The sequence below is a fragment of the Lacerta agilis genome, chromosome 9 (genome assembly GCF_009819535.1).
Source record: "Lacerta agilis isolate rLacAgi1 chromosome 9, rLacAgi1.pri, whole genome shotgun sequence".
NCBI lineage: Eukaryota > Metazoa > Chordata > Lepidosauria > Squamata > Lacertidae > Lacerta > Lacerta agilis.
Window position 1 is genome coordinate 8865510 of NC_046320.1, and position 17437 is coordinate 8882946.

The window sequence follows — 17437 nt, forward strand, 5'->3', positions numbered from 1 at the left end:
GGGAAACCGCAGCAGCGGCTAGCAGCACCTGATCCAAACAGATCTCTCCCCTTTTTTGCTTGCGCGTTTTTGCGCGGAAGAAGGAAGCGGCCGACTTGTGTTGTCTGTCGAAGCGCCGCTACATTGAACTAGAGCAAGAGTTGCAAGACTTGAGCGGCCTGGAAGAGCAGCGAGCGCGGCGGGGTTGACGAGGGCGCCGAAGGGAAGCCGGCCCCGGCGTGGCCCTGACATTGCAGCGCGCCCCTGAGGCGCCCCTGCCGGCCGGGCTGCTGCTACTATCCTACGCGCCTCGACGACGCGCCCCACCGCTTGGCCCGGGGCGCAAACTTTTCCTCCTCCTTTCCGGCCGAGAGCGATGCGCTCCCGGTTCTCCCGAAGCCGCCGCAGCGCCGCCTGAAAGCTCCCCGCTTCCCGGTCGCCCCGTGACCTCCCGCCGCCCCCGCCGCGGCTCGCCCCCGAGGGGAGCTGGCGACGGTGCGGCGGCGGGCTGAGCAGGACCTGCATGGCCGGAGAGCGCCGACGGCGGCGGTGAGCTGGGCAGGCTGCGGAGGAAGAAGATTGGAGAGCGCCCTGAGGGAAGCTGCGGCCGCCGCTTCCTTCGCCCTTCCGCGAAAGGACGGCCGGGAAAGGAGGACGGCGAGGCGGAGGAGGAGGAGGAGGAGGAGGAGGAGGAGGAAGAGAGACGGCGACGGCGATGTGGCCGGGCGGCGCAGCCGGCAAGCTGCCCTGCCCGCGGGACTCGGCGCTGCGGAGGGCGGCGTTCTCCGGGAACCTCTCGGCGCTGCCCTTGCACTTGGCGCCCAGCGGGAGAAGCGTGAGGGTTTTCATCAGCGCCAATCCCGAAGGTAAGCTTTGGCTTCCCCGAGGGGCTCGTAAGTCTTGGCCGCCCGCAGCCCTGTCGACCGTCCCTTTTTTTACCTCTGAGCGGCCGCTCCGCGCTTGGCGGAAGGCTTCGCGCGGCCCAGACGCGTGCGCCGCCTCGCAGGGCTGCTGGGCGCGCTCTGGACGCCCCGGAGCCGAGCCTGGAGATTATTATTATTATGGTTGTTGTTGTTGCTGCTGTTGCTGTTGCTGTTGTTGTTGTTGTTTATACCCTGCCCATCCGGCTGGGTTTCCCCAGCCACCCTGGGCGGCTCCCAACAAAATTAAAAGCACAATGTAACATGAAACATGAAAAACTTCCCTAAACAGGGCTGCCTTCAGAGATGTCTGCTAAAAGTCAGGTAGTTGTTTATTTATTTGACATCTGATGAGAGGGCATTCCACAGGGCGGGCACCACTACCGAGAAGGCCCTCTGCCTGCTTCCCTGTAACCTCACTTCTCACAGTGAGGGAACTGCCAGAAGGCCCTCAGCGCTGGACCTCAGTGTCTGGGCTGAACAATGGGGGTGGAGACGCTCTTTCAGGTATACAGTGGTACCTCGGGTTACAAACGCTTCAGGTTACCAATGCTTCAGGTTACAGACTCCGCTAACCCAGAAATAGTACCTCGGGTTAATAACTTTGCTTCAGGATGAGAACAGAAATTGTGTGGCGGCAGTACAGCGGCAGCGGGAGGCATCATTAGCTAAAGTGGTACCTCAGGTTAAGAACAGTTTCAGGTTAAGAACGGACCTCCAGAACGAATTAAGTTCTTAACCAGAGGTACCAGTGTACTGGGTTGCGGCCATTTAGGGCTTTAAAGGTCAGCAGCAACACTTTGAATTGTGCTCGGAAACGTACTGGAAGCCAATGTAGGTCTTTCATGACCGTGGTTATATGGTCTCGGCAGCCGTTCCCAATCCCCAGTCTAGCTGCCGTATTCTGGATCAATTGCAGTTTCCTGGTCACCTTCAAAGCTAGCCCCCCGTAGAGCGCATTGCAATAGTCCAAGTGGGAGATAACTAGAGCATGCACCACTCTGGCGAGACAGTATGTGAGCAGGTAGGGTCTCAGCCTGCGTACCAGATGGAGCTGGTAGACAGCCACCCTGGGCACAGAATTAACCTGCGCCTCCATGGACAGCTATGAGTCCAAAATGACTCCCAGGCTGCGCACCTGGTCCTTCAGGGGCACAGTTACCCCACTGTTACCTCAGAGCGGCCCGCTCTGCACTTGGTGGGAGGCTTCACACAGCCCAGACACGTGCCCCGCCCCTCAGGGTTGCTGGGTGCATGCTCTGGACCCCCCACAGCCGAGCCTTGAGAGGCCGCTACACCTCTAACAGCCCACAGAGCGACATTTTGTCCCCCTGCGGCTGGGGGGGGGGGGGGCTGGATGGAATGCTGGCCTCTGTCACGAGGTCAGCTTCATGTCCCGAGATATAATAATAAATAATAATAATTTATTATTTGTACCCCACCCATTTGGCTGGGTTGCCCCAGCTACTCTGGGCGGCTTCCGACAAAATATTAAAAATACAATCAAACATTAAAAACTTCCCTAAACAGGGATGCCACTGGTCTCATCGATATTGCCCAACATGTGCACTTCAGTGGATAAAACAATGGTGTGAAGCTAGAGCAGGGATTCCCAAACTTGGGTCTCCAGCTGTTTTTGGACTACAATTTCCAAAATCTCTGACCACTTTTCCTTTCTTTTTCTTTTTTCTTTTTGGAGATAAACTTCCAACTAGTTTTATTATTTATTTGTGTGTCTGTGGACTACCGTGTTTCAGCTTTCTGGGTTGCCTACAAGTGGTTCCATCATTTTGGGGTATGCCTCTAGCCTCCCCCCTTCTAGGGAAAGGGAACGTCTCCTTTTTAAATTGTTTTTTATTAAAGATTTTCTGGGGTTATAAAAGCAGTGCTTTTTTCTTACAAAACGCTTAGTGGTACTCTCATTTTGGCTCAAGAAAATCACCATTTTATAGTTCAAATCGGGGGAAATAAATACAGTAAATGGACAAAAGTACAAAGATTCACAAAATGTTTAGGGGTATGTATACCCCTGCATACCCACAGAAAAAAGCACTGTACATGTACTGTCTCTATTTTCAGATCATACAGTCCTCTCTACAGATCAGTTATATTCAATATTGTATGCACTATAAGGTTGGGGGAGAAGAGAGATGGGGGGTGAGAGATAAGGGGGGGTAGCAAACTTTTTATCTTTTACCTAGTATATATGTGAGGTTTTTGTGTTATGTGGGTAGGTGAACATCTTCTGAGGACTCCTCCGGGTGTCCTTTTTATTGTGCCTTCATGGTGTTGTGGGGGGGGGGGTGGAAGTTACCACAAGCATCATCTAGTCCAACCCCCTGCAATGCAGGAATCTTTTACCCAGCATGGGGCTCGAACCCACGACCCTGAAATTAAGAGTCTCACACTCTTCCAACTGAGCTATCCCACTTCCTTTGTTTGCTATCATTGCACATCCTACAGCTTCCTGCTGAAATCCTGTAACTTTTTATAGCACAAAACTTCCGGTTTATTCCCACCCCCCTCCTGCTTTTATTGCTCTATAGTGCAAGAGTGCCCCTCCAGATGGCAATAATGTGACAACAGAACAACTAATAAAGTGGGATGGATGTGTGGATTCCACTATTATTGCACCAATGACATCTTGTAGAATACACCTGCCCCCCCAAAAGTCTGGAGGGGCCTTTAGACTTTTTGTGTATGTACTGAATGCCAGGCCTGGAAGAATCACCCTAATCATTTCCCTCCTTGCCCTCCATTTCTAATCTGCACATTTTCCCCTTTCCAACATCTAGTAAAGCGGGGGGGGGAGGGGGGATCCCTTGGACTGTGCATGGCCCAAATTTGAAGGGTCTAGCTAACCTGAAAGTACCATTGCAATTAAAGTGCCCTTAAGGCATTCAGTAAGTGAGGCAATCATTAGATTTAGAGCATGTTACCACTTGGGACTTGTACAGTATTTAAAGGGAAATAGCTTGCCTTACAATTCCACTTTGTTATGTATCTCAGTGAGCACCTTCTAATGTTAGAATCCAATAGACTTCATTTGGCAGTTTATAGTATTTATTCTGTGTGGACATGCATGTTAGTACAGTGGTACCTCAGGTTACAGATGCTTCAGGTCACAGACTGCACTAACCCAGAAATAGTACCTCGGGTTAAGAACTTTGCTTCAGGATGATTCAAAGAACCTTAAAAAACAAATAATGAACAGAAATCGTGCTCCGGCAGCAGGAGGCCCCATTAGCTAAAGTGGTACCTCAGGTTAAGAACAGTTTCAGGTTAAGAACAGACCTCCAGAACGAATTAAGTTCTTAACCCGAGGTACCACTGTATAGGTTTGTGGAGCACTCCGGCACTTGAGTGTCATATTTAAAGGGGCAGATTAGGTCAGTTTTGAAATCCCTTCGGAACCTATGTAGAAGACAAACTCCATTAAACCCTTCTTTGTCAGTTTCCTTTGGGGATAGACACTCCCCCATCCCCATTTTACTTCAGCCTTGGCTGATAAAGCACGCTAAAGGAAATATCCTAATCAGTCTGGTGGCCTTGCTAGCAGGAGACCTCCTCACTTGCCTGCTTTTTTTATTGCCATGCTCGTTCTCCTAGTTTGAGACAAAAGCACAACTAAAAACTGGGACCTTGGTGGCTGCAGTACATGGTGCCCCAGGGAGCGCTGGTGCCTAGCCCATTACTTACAGGAAGAGTAGTGGGGAATAAGAGGAAGATGCTTACAGTCTCTCTTGATGAAGCCTCCTCAGTTCTAGTATGTGGAACATCTGTGCATTTAGCTACAGCCACGTGAGCATACCAGTGTGGGTGTGGGTAGGTGTTCTTCCTTGTATAGTTACTGCCTCTGAAGCAGCCCCCTAGTGCTGAGTTGAATTAGCACTCTCATGACCCTCCCTCGCTGCTCATTCCTGCACAGCAAACGGCACTTGCCCAAGATCGCTCTTCCATAAAGCTGTTGCAGGTATAGGAGCCATGCCCTGCTTTGCATCTGAAGAAAGTGTGAATGAAGAAAGTATCTGAAGAAGTGTGCATGCACACGGAAGCTCATACCAAGAACAAACTTAGTTGGTCTCTAAGGTGCTACTGGAAAGAATTTTTTATTTTGTTTTGTTTTGACTATGGCAGACCAACACGGCTACCCACCTGTAACTGCTTTGCATCTGTTCACCTGTAACGTAGAGACAGAAAAATAGTTCCAAAATGTGAGTCCCGCTGCTCAGGTTACAAGTGGTTCTGCATTTTGGGGGGAAAGATGAGTCTTAGATTGGTTAACCAAAGTGCTAGGTCAGGGGTGGCAAACCGTGGCCCATTAGGCTGAGTCCAGCCTGCCAAGCCACTACAAGTGGCCCGATAGCTGCCGGTGATTTGAATCGCCATCACAGCACCAGGCCGACAAGAGAAGTGTGAAGTTCTCCTCTCAACAGTATGAAGGAAGCATTGCCCCATTGCATTGCTAGGATGACGGGAGGGGCACTTTGTATCTTCACTGCAGTGGGGACAAGTGTTGTGTGCGCAAGTGAGTTGATGTGTGTTTGAAGAGAGGAGTGTGAGAGAGTGAAAGAGTTTTCCTTTGTGTGAGGTCCTTGGGTGGTTGCTCATGAGAAACCAGGCAAAACTCCAGCTGTTTCTTTAGTAGTTTTATTGTGCATGCTATGTACAGTGCAGAGCTTAAAAGTTCATGTCTGTATCAACCGTCTGCAGAATCCGGGAGTGGCCCCTTCCGATTCTGACCCCAACATAAGAGTTTCGGTATACGAAATCTCCGCCTCCCCTCTTTTCGTTTCACCCCTCTGCGTACTCGGGGAGACGGAAGTAGCGTGTCTCCCTCCTCGCCTGCTGAGCGAGAGGAGTGCAGGGTCTCTCCAACATCCCCAGAGCCTTGGCTCTCACCTCGCTGCTCCCTCCGCTGGATGAGGAGGTGCTACTGGTGAGGTGGAGCTGAGGCTCTCTGTAGCATCCCGAGAGCCCTTCCACCACCCTGCGCTGAGCCGGGGACAGTTCCCTGACACTCCATCTATGTGTGGTGTGTGTATGTATTGTGAATTTGTGGTGTATATCTCTGTGTGTACACAACCACTTTGGCCATGATCACTCTTGTTTAGGGAAGCTTTTAATGTTTAACAGGCTATTGTATTTTAATATTTTGTTGGAAGCTGCCCAGAGTGGCCGGGGAAACCCAGCCAGATGGGCGGGGTATGTATGTATGAATGAATAAATGAATAAATAAATAAATAAATAAATAATGTCCATGCTTACAAATAGCTTTTGGATGACTGGCCAACTTGAGCCCAATCCTTTAAAAGGAGGGTAACAGCAACCCCGCTTTAGTTGATTACCAATTACACTGATTAAAGGTAGATGAAGGCATATAAAAATATTGTTATTTTGGTTCCTTTATTTATTGGTGACCTTTTGGTTGTAATAGCTCCCAAACTCACAATGAAAACAATTCAACAAAGTAATCCAAATCTGAGGAAATAAATCCACTAGTCAAGAACCCTGCCCAAGTGGCAACAATTTGCAAATTACGGTCCAGTTTGTACTGTTAGTAAAATTAGAATGTGATACATTTTCCTAGCTGGATAGAACTTTCATTGTAACCCAGATATGGGCCATTACGGTATTTCTTCAATTGGATATCCATATATTTTGCTACATGAGCTATCAGCCAAATATGTAAACATGTAATTGTTGCACACAGGAATTGGGGCAGAATTTCTTACACAGAGGTAATATCTAGGTAAGGAATTTATGAATCTGCTATATACGTCCCTGTTTCAGGTGTAATGCTAAACCACAGAAGGCTGCAATGAGCAAATTCAAAGCATCCACTTCCTGTTTTTCACTAACTGCAGTTTCTGGGTAAATAGCACAGACTGTGGTTAGTTTAAACCATATCTCAAACTATGGTTTATGAACCTGGCTTGTTAATGAACTAGAATTTAAGCCAGTGCTTTTCAGACTTGTGGGATCTACGTGTTTTTCCTAGAAAGCAGGGCCAGGTGCAACATGGTGGCTCATGGGGTGGAACTGACTGGGATAAATCATACACTGAAATAACCTGAATATATGAGTACATATCTACATCTTCATACAGATCTGGGGTTTGGAATACAAAACTTTGTGCCAACAATATTGCACAAAGACCTGGTCAAAGGCAAATGATTTATATTCATATTTTGCAGGAGAGGAACAGAGAAACTAATAAGTGACTAGCCCGAGGTCAGTAAAGGCAGGGAGATAATTTTTTACTTGCTATGGTTAAATTATTGGGAGTCAGAAACCCTTGCTGATCTCCTGTAAGTCATCCAGGGAACTACCATTAGAACCTGGTCTATGTTTTTGCCCTCCACTAGTTAAAACTAGCCATAGTTGGCACCATTTTTAGACACAACAAACAACAGTTAGTGAAAGGCAGGAAATGGATGCTTCCAAACCATCACAGCCAAGGGGAGTGTATGAGCCCAAGGTTAATGCCCACTCATTCATAATTTAGTGTTATGTCAAAATAGGCCACTGAGCCAAACCACGGATACAGCTACTCATTGACTATTTTGGTTGGCTGTGGCTATCAGGCAGTCCTGCTTCCTGTGGTTCTCTAACTGGAGGTAACAGGGATTGAACCTGGAATCTTCTGCATATAAAATGTGTTATGTGTCAGAGCCGTTCCCTCTCTGCAATCAGGATTCAAGCCTATGACTTTCGACACCTTTTCAAATTGAAAGCCCTGTGCTTTTCACATAGTGCTATGCCTTCATCAGGATCTTTGATTTCATCAGTCAAAAATATATATCAATAGTGCAAACAATAACTGAATACTACTCTTAAAGTGATAAAGCAATAGGCATGGATAGCAAAGATCCTAAGATTTAACGGCTGTCATGCAGTGATTCTGCATACACAAACATAGGAGGAATTTCCATTGTACATGCATACGTCAAGCACAAAGATAACCAAGTTATCTTGTCAACTCACTTGTTGTTGTTCAGTCGTTCAGTCGTGTCCGACTCTTCGTGACCCCATGGACCAGAGCACGCCAGGCACGCCTATCCTTCACTGCCTCTCGCAGTTTGGCCAAACTCATGTTAGTAGCTTCGAGAACACTGTCCAACCATCTCATCCTCTGTCGTCCCCTTCTCCTTGTGCCCTCCATCTTTCCCAACATCAGGGTCTTTTCTAGGGAGTCTTCTCTTCTCATGAGGTGGCCAAAGTACTGGAGCCTCAACTTCAGGATCTGTCCTTCTAGTGAGCACTCAGGGCTGATTTCTTTGAGAATGGATAGGTTTGATCTTCTTGTCAACTCACTTAGACAATTTCATTGTCGGCCATCAGTGTTTGGGAATCCTAATTCTGGAATCGCTAATTACAAAACTTTCTAAACATTTCGGGAGGTGTTCATGTGCAGTTTGGATAGGGCATATACCAATTAAACCAAATCATTTATATTCATATGATAGGTCTGCAAGAGAAACTACTGCATATTTGTAGACTTGATATATTTGGATGCAGTGTATATGTCAGCACAACTATGTATTCACTAGTTTTAGCGTGCATTAGACAAGCTACTTGTTGCCATTTTCATTTGCAAGCTACTTCGGAATAATCAGAAATGAATTAGTTTTAAAAGCAGGCAGTTAGTTTCAATCCAGCCAAAGTCAGTCTCAACTGAAATCAATGAGACTTGAGTTAGGCTGCAAGCTTGTTCACATGGATTTTGGAGTTAGACAGAATAAGTATTTACTACCAAGCAGACATGCATAGAATTAGGCTGGAGGTCGCAAGTAACTTGTACCCCAAAAAAATCTCTATAGTGAAAACAATAACTGCTGGTACCTTACTTAAAATGATAAAGCAGTCTGTCATTGTTGGCAAAGATCCTAAGATTTATTGACTGTCAGGCTGCAGTCCTTTATAGGGCAGTGAGAACTGCAGCCTGATCCTATGTAGATTTACTTGGAAGTAAGTCTTCATGTAGATTTACTGTGTTCAGTGAGTCTCACTACCAAGTACCTGTAAGTGTGCAAAGGAGTGCAGCCATACCTATTTCTAACTTTTGTTAGATTGGAACAAATGGTTTAAAACGCCTCTGCCTTTAATCTGTTATTTTTATATGTGTTCTGTTGAGAATAATCAGCCGCTCAGCCATGTTTTGAAGACCCTCTGCCAAATCAACAATGAGCTACTTGAATTACTTGGCAGCTCAAATGTTTCATGTGGTTTCTTTTCAAGCCATTTTTCTGTTACATGCACTCTGTTACATACACCAACTCTGTGGAAGTTTACAATTGGTTTATAGAAGACGAAGTCACTACAAATCTCTGATACAGTATACAGGTACACACTATAATCTAAAAAAATCAATTGCCTCTTTTAGGGCAAGGATGCAGAACTGGCTGCTTTCCCCAGGCCCCACCACGTCTGCTTGCGCCCCTTCTCCCTGCTGCTGAGCTGTTATCACTGATAAGATTAGGTGCAGGGGGGAACTGCAACAGGAACTGGCTTCTCCGACCTGCTTGCTCAGAGATAACAGCACAGCACTGTGGAAGAAGAAGCATGGCAGAATCCTACTGCCAAAGCTGCCCTCTTACACACCATTGTACTACAAGCTTCACAGAGCAGCGAAAGTGCCAGCAGGGCCTACCCTGCAGATCTCAACACCTGTGCAGGTATATATAGGAAGAGGGGCACCTTCAGATATTCGGAGCCCAAGACATTTATTTAGGGCTTTGTATGTCAACATAAGCATCTTGAATTGTGCTCAGAAGTACCAGTGCAGCTTTTTTTAAAGAACGGTTATCAGCAGCCTATCCTCCGCGTCCTGCAGCAGTTGTTGCAGCTTCTGAACCATCTTCAAGGGCAGCCCCACATAGAGTGCAATAAAACAGCACTGTGTCCTGCAAGCTCAGTAAAGTTTTGCTGTTTGGCACATATACACCACGCACACACCAAATTAGTATAGTAATTCTCGGTCTCATTCGCCCCTAAGAGACATTGTTAAAACAAATTTTAATAATCTGAACCACACAGCCTGTTTGTCAAGATCCCATTCTCAACCTGTGAGAGATTCCTGGAATTGCAAAAGCACCTTAAACTTCAGTAGTCTAGCATAACTGCCTTGTGGGGGGGGGGGGAATGATAAAAATGGACATCATTTACAGCTGTACCTTGGGTCTCAAATGTCTTGGCTCCCAAACAAATTGGCTCCCAAACGATCAAAACCAGAAGCGAGTGTTCTGGTTTTCGAATGATTTGCAGAAGCTGAACGTCCGGCGCGGCTTCCGATTGGCTGCAGGACGCTCCTGAAGCCAATCGGAAGCTGTGCCTTGGTGGTATAGAGTGGTGTAGGCTTTTAAGCATTGGCTGCATAGTTATACAGAAGAAGCATCTTGCCTGGTGGTGTAGAGCTCCAATGCTAGCTTCCTGGCATTAGCATGGCTGTCAGGAGCAAGATGGCAGCGAAGCCGAGGTTGTGCAAGTGCGCTGGGTCTCTGCCAGCGTGCTCGCACAAGCACAGCCACCTTGTCCCTCTGTCTCCCAGTAAGCAGCAGTGACAATGTTGCCAGGAAGCTGCCATTGCAGTTTCAACCCATCAGGCATATCACTACCCGCTAAATGCTAACAACCATCGTTTCCTGCTGAGTACAGAGCACTAAACCATGGTTTAGCAGTGCCTGAATGAGCCCAAGCAAAGCGTTGAGCTTTCAAACTCCTTCTCCTCTTCCCTCCATCACTTCCTGCTGTGCAGCTGGGAGGAGGAGTTTTTCTTTTGAAGTTCCTGACTTGGTGATATGTTCGAACCAGGGATCCTGGTTTAACAAGCTCTGTTAGGCTTCGTGACAAACCAAATTTCCTACCATGGGTCAGGAATCTTTGTGCTGTTAAAAGTTTAAACTTATTTAAAGAGTTTGTTTTAAGTCAGGAACCCTGGTTTAATGCTAAAAGTGAAACTATTCTATGGAAGTGTATCAATGGGGGTGCCGCATGTGAGCCAGAAACTTTGTTCAGGCTCACCCACATATGTAGCTCCTAAGCATGGTTTAGTGTTATGGGAGAATGTAGCTGTACTGCCTACTGTGCTCAGTAATTTGCATAAAACTGGAGAACAGTATTCTAATGGAGTTTAGGGATACTGTGTTTTGAATCTTTTTATGAATGAGCTTAGTAAATGTGACTGCTTTGCTTTGATCCAACAACGCATGTTTAGTGTTGTGTATTTAAATTTCTTAATGCAAATGAGATCAGAACTGGAGCTTTGCATGCTGAAGAAGTGCTAGGAAAGTGATAAATAACAACTGAAGATCAAGCTTGTGCGTTGTTAATCATGTGTTAAGTTAGACATTGCTGTCACGCTTTGGCTCAATTAGCATTTGGTTCTCATCTTTTCACATGCAAATTGTGGTGAAATGTTTATTAGGGAGTGTCACAAAAGATTCAAGTAGTAATAATAAATGGCATAGTTTACAGCTAGGAAGGAAATGTTTCAATCAGTATTTTGAGAGCACAAGAGTATGTTTCATTGCCTAATGGAACAGAACACAACATTGTCTCTGAGTAATCAGAAACAAGCATTAAATACGCAAATTCCTTTTTGGCCTTTAAACAAAACAAAAAAAGTTTTTCCTTCAGTGAATATATATCATAAAGACCATTCCAGACCTGAAACATGGAACGCACTTTTAAAAATTACAATATATATCCTCCTTTCTCTTCCTTCTGTCTGAATTTTCTTCTCATGCATGCATGCACGCACGCACACATGCACACACACTCTTACACTTCTGCTACACCTGCTGAAATTCCTTCCTCACAACTATTAGAGTTGCAGGATCCAGATCCTCTTCTGCCGCTGACCACCCTACAGATTCTGGTCCCTGAGGCAGTGAGAAGCCCATTTCAGCCCAGGAACAGTTGCTGCACTCTCTGCAGTTTAATTGTAGAGATACCATCAGCACAAAGAGATAGTGGCACCCTTCCAGAGAGTAGGAAATAGAGGAGGAACAAGTGACAGTGGCTTTTTGTCCTTCAGGTGGCACACAACGTTCTCACTGGCTGACTTGCTCTCCAAGAGCAAACTTAAGCAAACCTTCCAGGGAGTAAGTCCCATTGCACAGTATAGACAAACAAGGAGGAGTAAACATCCCCAGCTCTTCATAAAACTAGCTCAAGGATGCTGAGTAATAATATTTTTCTTCACTTTTATTAATGCACTGTAATTTTTTTAAAAAAAAAAATCCTGCACCATAGGAGAGGCTGCAGTCCTAAGAAATATGTCTTTTTGCACTGAATAGGACTTCTTAATAAGCATTCTTCAGAACTTGCTGAAATCCGAGGTCAGCAATGCCACCCACCTTTTGCCTCTCCCACTGCACACATTTTGTGGATATTAGTGACGATAAAAGTGCCACTTGGAACCACAATTATAATTCCCTTTCCAGTTTGTTGTGGCAGATCAATGTTTCAGCAATGCTAAAGAGGAACCCTTGCATTTAGAGGGGTATGTACATTCAGAATAAAGAAGGAACATGGTATAATGGGGAAAGGGTTCATTGGACAAAGTGCTGTGCATCACTTAACCTCTGACCTAGCAGGGCGAATAAAAAAAAATGCCATTTTAAAAAGTTACACACACATACACACACACACTTTTTAAAGTTACAAGTAGGTTATGCTTTTTTAAGAAAAGCATATTTTAAAATTCCAACTTGTAGAAAATGTCTCTTTTTAAAAACAACCTGCTTCTACTGTTTGACTCTTTCTGGCACTTGTAAGTCTTCCTTACTTAAGGTTGCCATCAATTTGTCTTGAGAAAATCTCCGTGACTTTAATATTTGCATGGCTGACAGAAATTCAACAAGTGTGTCGTCTCCCATTTCTGTGTCAGGAAACACTGCAGTTATTGCATTTCTGCCTGTCAGTTAGATGCTAAAGGCTCTGAATTTCTGTTGGAAGATGAAAAGTGGTGATCGTACTTCAGATTAACATGATGTTAACCATGGGGGGGAGAGAGAGAGAGAGAGGAAATATATTATTCACATCTTTAACTGTGTTTACCTCCTTATGGCGAGAGGCAGAAGGCTGCTGTGGTTTTGACTACAGCATTTCTCAGATCCACCTATTTCATATCTTTTTCTTAATTCCCAAGTGCAGATTTCTACACTCCCACATGATGGAAGATACAAAACTGACAGTTGCTTTGAAACCAGATTCTTTTAGCTCTCTCCCTGGGTTTTTTTTCTCTCTGAGAAATACAAGCACAGTCTCCAGGTACTTTTGAAGTATAAACACAAGCAGCACCTGCCTCGATCTGTATCGATCTGAAGCGACAGAGAAAGCACTGCCAATCTTTCTTTACACTGGGAGGTAATGATTTTTGTGCCCCTCAGTAATCCCCTCAACACAAAAGCCCCAGCTTTTAATGGGAAGACATAATGTATAGGGAGCGAAGGGGGCACATCCTCTTCTGGCAGATCATAACAAACAGCCAGTTTCCCCCAAAGTCTACAACAGAGTGCCCTTTCTGCCGAATAGTTGGCCCACTTTTGGCCCAATTAACGAGAATTTCCTGGACCTGTTCATCCTTAAACATCCATGTGTGTTTGTTCTTCGTAACTGCATGTACAGCTGCATGCAAGAGCATCAGAATGCAAATAAAGCTCACAAATAAAGCAACTGACATTGCAGAGAATTCCATTCCTTTTGCTGTGGCTGCTTCAGCAAAGCAACTTTTGATTTATTTCCTTATTAAAGCCCCAACAGCCATATGCCAAGCTGTTAACAAATATTTTATGTTTAGATGCAACATGGAGATCTTTACTATCTGCTTGGCTGTGCTGGCTTTCTTAGAAAACAAATTAATAACCAGTACATGGAGACAAGGTAGTATAAAATTGTTCTCGTAATGCTTCTTTGGGTTGTTGAGGGTGGGATATCTCACTCATCATTGTTGGTGGGTTATAAACCCATAAAAACCCATAGCGTACTATAAATAATACAATGATACACTAGAAGAGCAGATAACCACACCTGAAAAATTCATACTAAAGCCAACAGATACTGTTGGCAGTTCCCCAAAAATACATCACATACATCGCATAAATGCTTGCGGAAATAAGTAGGATTCAAGCTGGTGCTGAAATGGCAATACGGTAGGTGCCAGCTTAAAACTAGCCCTTAGCAAAGGTAATAGTAAACAGTGTGATATCGGAGGAAATTGAAGTTGAGAAAGGAACAAGACAAGGGTGCCCTATCTCCCCTTTACTATTTATTACGGTCCTGGAAGTCCTCCTAAATATGATACGAAAAAATAAACAGATAAAAGGAATTAGAGTGGGAGAGAAAGAATACAAATTACGCGCCTTCGCAGATGATTTGATGTTATCCCTACAGGAACCGGAAAGCAGTGTCCCCAAAGCCTTGGAATTAATTGAACAATTTGGACTTGTAGCTGGCTTCAAATTAAATAAACAGAAAACCAAAGTTTTAGGTAAAAACTTGAGTGCAGAACAGATACAAAGATTACAAGAAGGCACTGGCCTCAATTTTGTTAAAACTGTAAAATATCTAGGTATCAATCTCACAGCAAAAAATCTGAACCTGTACAAGGACAATTATGAAAAACTGTGGATAGAGATAAAGAAAGATATGGAAATATGGACAAGATTAAAATTGTCGTTAATGGGAAGAATAGCAGTGGTTAAAATGAATGTCCTACCAAGGATGCTGTTTTTATTCCAAGCCATACCAATTTTGGATAAACTGGATTGCTTTAAGAAATGGCAAAAGGACCTATCGAAGTTTATATGGCAGGGCAAAAAGCCTAGAATTAAGTTTAAGATTTTAACAGACTCTAAAGAGAGAGGAGGCTTTGCTCTGCCGGATTTAAGACTTTATTTTGAAGCAGCGGCCTTTTGCTGGTTGAAGGATTGGTTTAAATTAGAGAACGTGGACGTGTTGGACTTGGAAGGACACGATAATATGTTCGGTTGGCATGCATACCTTTGGTATGACAAGGTTAAAATTCACAGAACTTTTAAGACTCACATAGTTAGAAAATCCCTGTACCAGGTTTGGACTAGATATAAAGACTTATTGGAGAGAAAGACTCCTAGATGGATCTCACCAGTGGAGGCCAAGGCCTATAAGAGACCGAATATGTCTGCAAGTTGGCTACGATATATGGACATATTGCAGCAGGAAGGGGACTCATTTAAGCTAAAAAGCTATGATCAAGTTAAAAGTCAAGTCCCCGACTGGCTGCAATATCACCAGGTGTATGAAACATTTAAATTGGATAAAAAAATTGGTTTTCAAGTAGAAAAATCAAAACTGGAAACAGAACTGATTGAATCGAATTCTAAGAACCTTTCCAAAATGTATAATCTTTTGCTAGAGTGGCATACAAAAGATGAATTGGTTAAATCGACAATGATAGACTGGGCGAAAGATGTGGGACATAATATTATGATGGATGACTGGGAGAGATTGTGGCAGAAAGGTATTAAATTTACTGCTTGTAATAGTCTAAGAGAAAATATAATGAAAATGGTTTACAGATGGTATTTGACACCAGTTAAGATAGCCAAGATGAATACCAGAATGTCAGATGTATGTTGGAAATGTAAACATGCGAAAGGTACCTTTTTTCATATGTGGTGGTTGTGCCCAGGGGTAAATGCTTTCTGGGATAAGATTTATAATGAGCTCAAAAAGGTAATGAAAGTTACCTTCAGTAAGAAACCAGAGGCATTTCTCTTGAGCATAACCAATGAAGAGATTCCCAGTCAGTGTTTTTTATGTATGCCACAACAGCAGCTAGAATTTTATTGGCAAGAACCTGGAAAGGTGAAGAGATACCAACAGTGGAAGAATGGCAGATGAAGCTGATGGACTATATGGAACTCGCAGAACTGACCGCCAGAATCCGGGACCAGAGGGAGGAGAAGGTGTCACAGGATTGGAAAAAAATTAAAGATTATTTAGCTAAATCAGTAAAATTGAAAATTTGAGCAGAATTAAGTAGAAGACCGGCTTTAGTAGGTTTATGATAGATAAAATTGTTCTGAAGAAATTTTTTGTGCGAATGATTTAATTGTTAAAAAATATTTTAAGATTTTGTGTTTAAGATATGATTTATACATGATCAGGTATTTGATTAAGTAAAGTTAAGTGCATTATAAAATATGGTAAATGTTAATGGAATAGGAAATAAAGCTACCTAGAATATATACATGATTTTGAAGACAGTGGAGGGAACGGGGGAAGTCCCCCGAATAGAGAAGAATGTAACAAGGATATTACAAAGATAAGTGTTGGTTAAGGTTGGTATATGTTTTTTCTTTATGTTTGCTTATACTGTTATTGTTTTATTGTGTTTATGTATTGTGTTTTTATAGTGTTAATGTTGGTGTTTATGTTATGTTTTTTCTTTCTTTGTTTTAATGGAAAAATAATAAAAAATCTTATAAAAAAAATAAAATAAAACTAGCCCTTAACATTTCTGAGGTATTGTAATTTTGTAATGTAATGTAATGGATGAACTCGGTATACTTAAGGGTACGAACAGCTGAAGATGGAGAACCAGTAAAAATGGAAAATAAAATAGATTTCATAGAATCATAGAGTTGGAAGAGACCACAAGGGCCATCCAGTCCAACCCCCTGCCAAGCAGGAAACACCATCAAAGCATTCCTGACAGATGGCTGTCAAGCCTCTGCTTAAAGACCTCCAAAGAAGGAGACTCCACCACACTCCTTGGCAGCAAATTCCACTGTCCAACAGCTCTTACTGTCAGGAAGTTCTTCCTAATGTTTAGGTGGAATCTTCTTTCTTGTAGTTTGAATCCATTGCTCCATGTCCGCTTCTCTGGAGCAGCAGAAAACAACCTTTCTCCTCTATATGACATCCTCTATATGAGTGTGCCAGTGTGGTGTAGTGGTTAAGAGCGGTAGACTCGTAATCTGGGGAACCGGGTTCGCGTCCCCGCTCCTCCACATGCAGCTGCTGGGTGACCTTGGGCTAGTCACACTTCTTTGAAGTCTCTCAGCCCCACTCACCTCACAGAGTGTTTGTTGTGGGGGAGAAAGGGAAAGGAGAATGTGAGCCGCTTTGAATCTTTCGGGTAGTGAAAAGCGGGATATCAAATCCAAACTCTTCTCCTCCTCCTCCTCCTCCTCCTCCTCCTCCTCCTCCTCCTCTTCTTCTTCTTCTTCAATATATCCCGCATAGCAGCAGAGGTTTAGGATCAGAATTTGCCTTCTAGATGGACTAACTTCCCATGTTGATGAGCCCCATCTGCCCCTCACTTCCCTGTACAGTACATGCAGAAACCCCCTTCTTGACCGTTGGGCCCCCTATAAGTCTTACCTGCTCAATCCACAAGAGCCTGTCTTTGTATGCAGGGGAATTCCCTAACTCACTGAGGGTTTGAGACCCATTGGCTATCCTCGCCTGGTTTAGCCAGCCAATTGAAGCAATTTGCTAGGATGTGGCCACTGTCGGATGCTGGCAGCTTCTTGGAGCCACAGGTG

General features: G+C 44.2%; 1 protein-coding gene across 1 annotated transcript in view; it reads left to right on the forward strand.

Annotated features, from left to right (window-relative positions):
- The first annotated feature begins 511 nt into the window (after positions 1 to 511).
- The window catches only part of NWD2 (NACHT and WD repeat domain containing 2), a 58090-nt gene continuing 41164 nt past the window's right edge, over positions 512 to 17437 (forward strand). The window contains exon 1 of the mRNA XM_033160144.1: positions 512 to 845. Coding sequence (XP_033016035.1) covers positions 695 to 845 — 151 coding nt within the window. The 5' untranslated portion in view covers positions 512 to 694. The remainder of the gene's footprint in view (positions 846 to 17437) is intronic.